The following is a 7898-nucleotide window of genomic DNA, read 5'->3' on the forward strand; positions in this document are numbered from 1 at the left end:
GGGTGCCTAGCTAGGACATTGCGTGTTCGTGGGACATGCGGGGCTCTCCGGGAGTGACTTGGGGTGCGTAATGTCGCGCAGGGAATGGTACAGCATATCAACGTTGTGTGTGTAGGAGATTTTTATCCTGCACTCCTTTGAACATACATACATGCATATACAATCGTTTCAGCGGAAGAATTTAAATTTAAACATGGAGAAGCAAACATTTAAACATGTAAATCTCTTAAAGCGTGTAAACATGTAACACATGTGAGCATGCTTAGCATTCTTGCATATAACTTGTTTTAGTATCTATTTCTTGAAACATGATACATGATTGTTTAAAACTAGAGCATAAAGCGTACTTGTAAAGAGAGGATGAACTACTAAGCATGTATATTGTTCTCTAAAGGGGTACTTGGTATTTTTTTAATGAAAGTTCATGATAACTAACCTGATGGAAGTATAGGAGTCTAAACACAAGTATGAACATTAATATGGGGTTTGAAGCATAAACTAAGTACCTAGTCGTCCATCACTTAACACTTCAAGCATGATAAGGAGGTTCTTAACAATTCTTTAACTAAAACAAGTGCTTATCATTTCAAGGTTTCATGGAAACAAAAGATAGTATAGTTCACATCAAGTAGCAACCATTAAAAGCATCAAATAAAAGAACAAGTTAACATGCAAGACTTAGAACATGCATAAGTTTTCAAAGTGGAGCACATATCTCATTCTCAATATAGCGAGGCACGGTGGATGAAAAAGTTTGTATTTATAATGTTTAGGATGTCTTTGGTTAAGTAAAACTTCCACCACAGATAGGCAGAATAGAAGAATCTCAAAGTTACCTCATGTTCTCTAGAAGGTTCTTCCAATGATCTTGATGCCTGAAATTATTTTCAGTTTTGCTATTAATGCCCAAGCCAACAAGATAGTTAAGTCAAAGAGAGTAAAATGGACTTACAGCATCGAGTAATGTTGAACTCTGAACTTCATTGTCTAACATGAAAGAATGTGGGGAACCTCCTTCCTCTGATTCCTCTGGAACTGGTGAGGGAGGATTAGCAGGTATATAAATGACGCGTAGCTTAAACTCCTCGACAACTTTACCAGGTACTTTATTGAACTAAAATTTGAATGAGTTCATCAATTCTCAAGACATACGAGGGATTAAGAAATAAGACTCCAAAAGAAACTAAGTAATATCACCAAGCAAGGTACCATTTCAGTGGTTATGTCCTTGGTTGTGGTTCCTTCATCTGCTGCAACACTTTGGATTAGGAACTTGTCTTTGCTCTGCAAATCAGGTGGAGCCTCCTTCTGAGCTTGCATTGTCACTAACGGAGAGGATAAATAGCAAAAATAGCTTCAGAAATAAAAAGGGAGAAAACACGAATTAAATCCAGGCTTTTAGTAGGATTTCACCTGTTATGCTAACTGATGATCTCGGCTGGACAATTCCCATGTTTGGTCGCACACTGTATTTTTTGGGGCTAGTTGTTTTAACCTAAGAATTGCAAGGAATCCACCCAAAAATTCCAAGAAATAAACCCTTCCAGAAGATTAAAATCTCCGATGATAGGCACAAAAGAGTAAATTTTGGAGAACAAACCAAACCTTATAAGCAACATAATGATCTGTTTTGTTGGTCAGCTGCATACTACAAGAGCTTTGTTTTTTCATCTCGACTTCAGGAAACAATCAGTCGCATGCAAACAATCATCATCAGAATCCATCAAAAACTCGATGAAACCAAGAGAAATTTTCCGGACCATGACCCCCAAAATAGCAATTCAATGCACATCGGTATTAAACAAAAATTAAAGAAGGTCAAATCTAGAGACGGGAGAGAGATCTGACTCAGATTATAACCAAATTCGAAGTATTAGAAAGGAAATAGAAATTACAAGGCAATTTCAGCTCCGAGGGGTAGATCTTGAGAAGGCCGCCGCTAATCATGATGACGGATTGGTATCAACGACGGCGATCAGCTGCTTCCACTCCGTTACAGATCTCGAATTCTCGATCTGGAATCGGACTTCCTTGGCGACGACGAAATCGGGAGGAAACGCCGGTGGAGGTCCGATTCTATACGTAGCGCATAAACAATAATAATTTGATCCGAACGGTGGAAGAGACGAAACCTTGGACGGGATCCCCTTCGATTGCGATACCGCAATAGCCACATCGAAGCCGATCATTCGGCTTGTCCCACACTTCCAATGGCCAAGATTTAATCATTGATTTGGGTAGTTGGAGTCTCTCCGCATTTGATCAATGGACATGGGTTGACATTGGTACATCCGCACTGATCCGATAATGGAAATATAATATGAAATTTAAATGAGTCAAATTTAAATATTTATTTATGGTGATGAAAATATTAATATATAATATATATATAGTGATATATTATAATATTAAAATTAATTATTCGAGCCAAAAAAAATGGACTATTAATTCAATGATTAGAATCGATCGTTTGCGTATCAAGTCGCAACATGTTCCTCAAGAATTACCGCCACGTCATCATCATCTTCTTCTTCTACGGTCTCCTTCTCTTCCGGCGATCGCAAGCTTCCTCCTTCATCTACGCCAGCTGCTCGCCGGGGAAGTACGATCCCATCACGCCGTTCCAGTCCCATCTCGCTTCCCTCCTCGCCTCCCTCGTCGCCGGGGCCCCACTCGCCCTCTACAACAGTTACTCCGTCGGCGACAACTCCACCTTTCCCCCGGGCCTCGCCGCCTTCGGCCTCTTCCAGTGCCGCACCGACCTGCCTCCCGGCCACTGCGCCGCCTGCGTCCGCGACGCCGTCGATCAGCTCTCCGTCGTCTGCCCCCGCTCCTTCGCCGGCTCCCTCCAGCTCGCCGCCTGCTTCGTCCGCTACAGCAACGAGAACTTCCTCGGCAAGCCGGACGCCGCGCTGGTGTTCCGCCTCTGCGGCACCGCCGCCGCCGGCAGAGCCTCCGGCGACGCCACGGCCTTCCTGCAGCAGCGCGAGGCCGTGCTGGCCGACCTCCTCGGCGCCGCGAGCTACCTGGTGAGCACCTCCGGCACGGTGCAGGGCGACGCGCAGTGCCTCGGCGATCTCATCGCCGCCGACTGCGCCGCGTGCCTGGCGCAGGCGGTGTCGCAGCTCAGGGCAGTCTGCGGCGACGCCCTCTCCGCCGACGTGTACCTGGCCCAGTGCTACGCCAGGTACTGGGCTCCCGCCCACTACTTCCAGGCCGCCATTAGCGCAGGTGCAAGCTCCTTTCTCAGCAATGAATTCAGATTGTGATGTGATTAATTAGCCTGAAACAGACATTTATTACTTCCATTGCATGACTTTTCAAACTTTTTTACATTTTTCTTTTCCTTTTTTTTTTTTGTTTGTTTGTTGTCGGTGGTGAATGAAAGATTACTCTGATGATCATGATCACACTGCAAGAAATGTGGCGATAGTTCTGGGAAGCTTGGCCGGGCTGCTGGTCGTCATAATCCTCCTCTCCTTTGTGAAAAGAACATGTAAGCTCGTCCTTTTCCTTCCTTCCTTCACCGTGTTTTGAGATTGCAGCTGGCTTGAGAACTGATGGAGGTTGTTGTCGCCGTTGCGTGCAGGTTAATGAATGGAGGAGTCATATGATGAGCTTGGGGGGATCAATTCGATTTTTACTTGTACGTGCGAGGGTAGATGATGGACACTTGCGAGGATGAAAGCGAGCGGAAGAAAGGGGGCGTGCAGATGTAAGCATGTTTATACGGGTGTTATTAGATAAAGAAATACTTTCGATTGAACTGGAATTTTTGATCGACCCCCACCCTATTTTTCAAATACCAAAACACTCTTTTCTACAGTGATATTTTACTATTTTATTAAAAATATGGACCTTTTACTAACTAATTCTCAATTAATTTGATGAAATATAAAATTAAATTAGGTCAATGTCTTTTTTTTTTTCTTTTTCACACCGGACATAATTTTAAGATTTTTAATAATTTTCATATACGCATATGAAGGATCTAGAGTTCAAGATTCAATTATAAAATATAATTAAAATTTTTTTCTCATTGATCAATCAAAGATATATAGTTCATGACTCAGTTGTGTCATATTATTGAAATTTTTTTTATTAATTAGTCAGAGATCTAGAGTTCGAAATTCAAATGTGGCGTATTATTGAAAATGTTTCTTGATCTTGTAAAAAAATTAGAGAGATGGCTCGTTGGCAGATGGCGATGTGATTGATTGGTAGAAGACTTTGCGAAGGAGGAAAAAATGATGAACTGGATCGATAAAAGAGCTTTGAGTCATTGAGTGTCTTTCTCTTCTTTGTACACACTCAAGTGAGCCAACAGAACGTCAATGCCCAAAAACTAAGGAAGGGGTTCATGACGAAGACCCTCCGATCCTTAAGTCAGTACGATGTCCGAGCGGAAGAAGAAGAACAATGTGAGCAAATAAGATAGTTGTAAAAGCATGTCTCCCCAACTAACAAAGAGGACCCCTTTATATATCACCTTTTATAACCTCCGCAATCATGAGGTGGTAGAGAATGTCAGAGATTGTCGAGTAAGGGAAGACATACAACTTGGGTGATGTATAGTAATAGTGCGAGGAATCAGGAATCCTCCGTTAACTATATGTGCACCTTTTTTATCTTTTATAACTTACATCATTAATGAGGTTGTTAAGGAATATGCTTTCATAAATTGTTGATTGATAGGAAGTGTAATCACCTTCGAAGAAAGTTCTAGAGAATACTCATATTATAATAAGGAAATATTTTCTGACAAATGGTTGTTATTCTGACAAGTTGTTATAATTCTCTGATCATGCTGTCTGCTGAGTGTATCTCGATCGTATCTATAAATCATTAGACTGTATAGCCGTCCTTCCCTTAAGCTACTTGGTTATGCACTGGGCGTTGATAGAGATCTATTCTGGAAGTAATATAAAACTAAGTTTCCTAGGTCCTGTCGATTTTTTAGCAGATCGGCCGTGTACCGGGATACTTGCCTTTGAGAAAAGAGGAACTATGTCCTAAGAGATTCGATCGGTACTTTAAGTCGATCGTCCATATAAGAGAAGACTTGCTTTTAAAGTAAGACCTTGAGATCTGGAAGTCCGACCGAGTTTATAAGGAGAGTTGTTTCACACTTATCTTCTGTACGTATAAGAGGTGGGCTTGATGAGCTATGTAAATCTGACTAGAATTATTACTAGCTAGTTGGATATATGAAGGAGGACACATGTGAGAAAACTTATAGGGTCGACTAACATTTGAGTCGACCGGTTATATGTTGAAAGACTTGTACTGAATGGGAAGTTGGGTCCCCATACTCAGGCCAAATGTATGACCTACCGCAAATTCGACCGGTCATACATCTGACCGGAGTAAGGGGACTCAGCTTCCCATTCAATACGAGTCTTTCAGCATATTACCAGTCGACTCAAATGCTAGTCGACCCTATAAGTTTTCTCACATGTCAGTCTTCCTTTATATAGCTAGCTAGTAATAATTTTGGTTAGATTTACACAGTTCAGCAAGCCCGCCTCTTATACGTACAGAAGAAGATGTGAAGCAACTCGATCGACTATCAATTGTTCGGATATATAATAGATGTCTTAATACAGGAATGGAGCGTTAGGTACCCTAGATCTGACTGACTCATAGGTCGGTCATCCTCGTACAAAAGTGTTTAGCACTGGGCGAAGAACAAAGTCCTGTTAAAAGTGACACATTGGCTTCTACCTCCTCTTGACTTTGACTGTTATATCACTTTGACTTTGATTACTACGTCATACACAAGTCTGCCCGTAACATCTCGTATCACTTCTCATTAGTAAATTTTTCCAGTTATCTTTAGTCTCATATCTTATGATTGACAACACTTCTAGCGAACAAATTTTTATAAATACCTTCGATTGACAGCGTTAGAAAACATACTTTTCTCACCTTTTTTTGACTAAGATCAAGTATGATATTAAATTAATTTATTTTATAGGTAAAGTCCGTTAAAATAGTTTGTTGTTGAAATTCTCAAGCGTCACTTTTACATTGCACTCGAGAATAAATAATAATGTTATTTTTTATTTTATAAAATTTACGTGTATATTCATATATTATATTACATGCAATCTAAGTACATGATCACTAATATCAAAAGTATTTTTGACACCACCAAACTTTTGTTACTAGGTTCGGACATGATTTTGCAATCAAGGCAAAAATATAATTTTGGAGAAAAAAAAAGATGAAATTGTCATTTTAATGGCTCTTTCAAGGTGATCACATATTCTCTAAAGGAGATAAATTATGGGGATATTTATTCTAACACAGCGGCTCTATTTTTTTTTTTTATAGAAAGATAAGACATTCAACAATATACTTTATCTTACTATCTTACTATTTTATTAAAAATCTCCCCCCTTTACTAACTAATTTTGGTGAAGCCTAAAATGAATTTACGTTAATATCCTTTTTTCTATTCACACTAAAAATAATTCCAATGTTTATTAGTAATTCCACAAGTGAAACAATCAGTGATTTAGAGTTCGAAACTCAGCTGCGGCATATTATTATGAATTTTTCTCATCATTAATTTTCTCAGGTTGTTTTATATAAAAAAATATATATATATAGTTCTCTTTAGTCCTACATCTTAGAATTGACAACGCTATGATCAAAGAAATTTCTATAAATATTTTCGGCGACAATGTTAAAAAATATACTTTTCTTAGTTTTTTTTACTAAGATAAGTATAATATTAAATTAAATTATTTTTTTCATAGGGAAGCCGTGAGGGTGACACTCGAAAATCCAAACAATTCGGATTTTCAAAGACCTAAATAATTCAGATTTTCAAAAGTCAGGTACTTTACCTTCATGACTCTACTTTAGTATTTTAATGATAAAATACTTTAATTAATATAATTTCATTATAGAGGGTCAATGTGATTTCAATGTATTATATTACACACGTGACGCGTGTGCATGATTACTAGTATTTATGGTCCCCTCGGGGCGGTGCGATGGGTAAGACATGGGGAGTTGCCACATGAGGTCTTAGGGTCGAAATCGGCGTAACCGAGCATAACCTCCCCCATCACTACAACATTTTTCACCAATGACAACGTCCAACAAATGTGGCCTAAAGTATAAAAACCGTTGCCTTTTCTTTAGACAACGGTTTTTAAACCGTGGTATAGTCAGACGTTGCCTTTTGTTTAGGCAACGGTTTTACTAATAATTCGCAACACTATAAAAAAACCATAGCCTTTGATGAATATAGCCAACGATTTTTTAATCATTCTATGGCAACAGTTTATGACCGTTATCTATGATAGCAACAGAAAAAACCGTTGCCTTTGATTGCAACACAAGAAAAACCGTTGCCTTTGATCAACACAGGAAAACCTTGTTATTGATAACAACAGAGGAAAACTATTGTCGTTGATAACAACAGAAAAAATTAATACTAAAAATATACCAATTAAAGAAAATTATACCAATTAAAGAAAAACATGCTCAAAATATATTAATCATCCACATACATATTGAAGAAAATTAATTACGTTGTTATCCAAAACAAAATATTATAATACTCAAACAAATATACTAATTAACAAAGTATGCATCATCTTGATCCACATTTGTCTTAATATTTCTCTACCTTAAACTTAAATCTTTGCACACAAAATATAAAATCATTTGTCATCTATCATTACTGATCAAAACATTTGATTTGCATCCACATTTGACCTTCATCCACTATCAGTACTTGTACTAAAAAATCAAGCTATATAGCATCATCTTCTTCCGCTTCTATGTCCAAAATTTGATCTTCATCCACATGATCACCATCCATATTAGGATCCTGTATATAAAATTTAAAATATTAAGACCTCACCAATCATCATAAATAA

At 38.5% G+C, this 7898-nt stretch overlaps 2 protein-coding genes across 3 annotated transcripts; one reads left to right on the plus strand and one right to left on the minus strand.

The window, feature by feature from the left end:
- Positions 1-709: 709 nt before the first annotated feature.
- LOC121970988 (vesicle-associated protein 1-3-like) lies at positions 710-2101 on the minus strand. The gene is made up of 6 exons (XM_042522027.1): positions 1896-2101; positions 1606-1676; positions 1414-1495; positions 1210-1325; positions 953-1114; positions 710-875 (listed from the first exon to the last, which is right to left on the minus strand). Exons 1-6 carry the CDS (start codon positions 1945-1947, stop codon positions 723-725), a joined length of 636 nt encoding a protein of 211 aa, XP_042377961.1. The 5' UTR covers positions 1948-2101; the 3' UTR covers positions 710-722.
- Positions 2102-2442: 341 nt separating this feature from the next.
- On the plus strand, positions 2443-4559 carry LOC121970987 (plasmodesmata-located protein 8-like). Of its 2 annotated transcripts, XR_006109045.1 has the most exons (4): positions 2443-3231; positions 3389-3496; positions 3590-3715; positions 4183-4559. XR_006109045.1 is itself a non-coding variant. In XM_042522026.1 (3 exons), the coding sequence occupies exons 1-3, from the start codon at positions 2490-2492 to the stop codon at positions 3592-3594; spliced, it is 855 nt and encodes a 284-aa protein (XP_042377960.1). In that variant the 5' UTR covers positions 2443-2489; the 3' UTR covers positions 3595-3825. The 2 variants fall into 2 exon arrangements, 1 of the variants encoding a protein (XP_042377960.1); XM_042522026.1 differs by lacking the exon at positions 4183-4559 and having other exon boundaries at positions 3590-3825.
- Positions 4560-7898: the final 3339 nt, after the last annotated feature.

Source organism: Zingiber officinale, chromosome 4A (assembly GCF_018446385.1).
Source record: "Zingiber officinale cultivar Zhangliang chromosome 4A, Zo_v1.1, whole genome shotgun sequence".
Lineage (NCBI taxonomy): Eukaryota > Viridiplantae > Streptophyta > Magnoliopsida > Zingiberales > Zingiberaceae > Zingiber > Zingiber officinale.

Bases quoted from the DNA above. Each gene is read 5' to 3' on its own strand.
- LOC121970988 (XM_042522027.1), bottom strand. From the start codon at position 1,947: ATGATTAGCGGCGGCCTTCTCAAGATCTACCCCTCGGAGCTGAAATTG. The intron at 1,326-1,413 runs GTGAAATCCTAC...CCTCTCCGTTAG, and splicing joins ATCATCAGTTAGCATAACAG to TGACAATGCAAGCTCAGAAG. The intron at 1,115-1,209 runs GTACCTTGCTTG...TTCAAATTTTAG, and splicing joins AGGACATAACCACTGAAATG to TTCAATAAAGTACCTGGTAA.
- LOC121970987 (XM_042522026.1), top strand. From the start codon at position 2,490: ATGTTCCTCAAGAATTACCGCCACGTCATCATCATCTTCTTCTTCTAC. The intron at 3,232-3,388 runs GTGCAAGCTCCT...GGTGAATGAAAG, and splicing joins CCAGGCCGCCATTAGCGCAG to ATTACTCTGATGATCATGAT.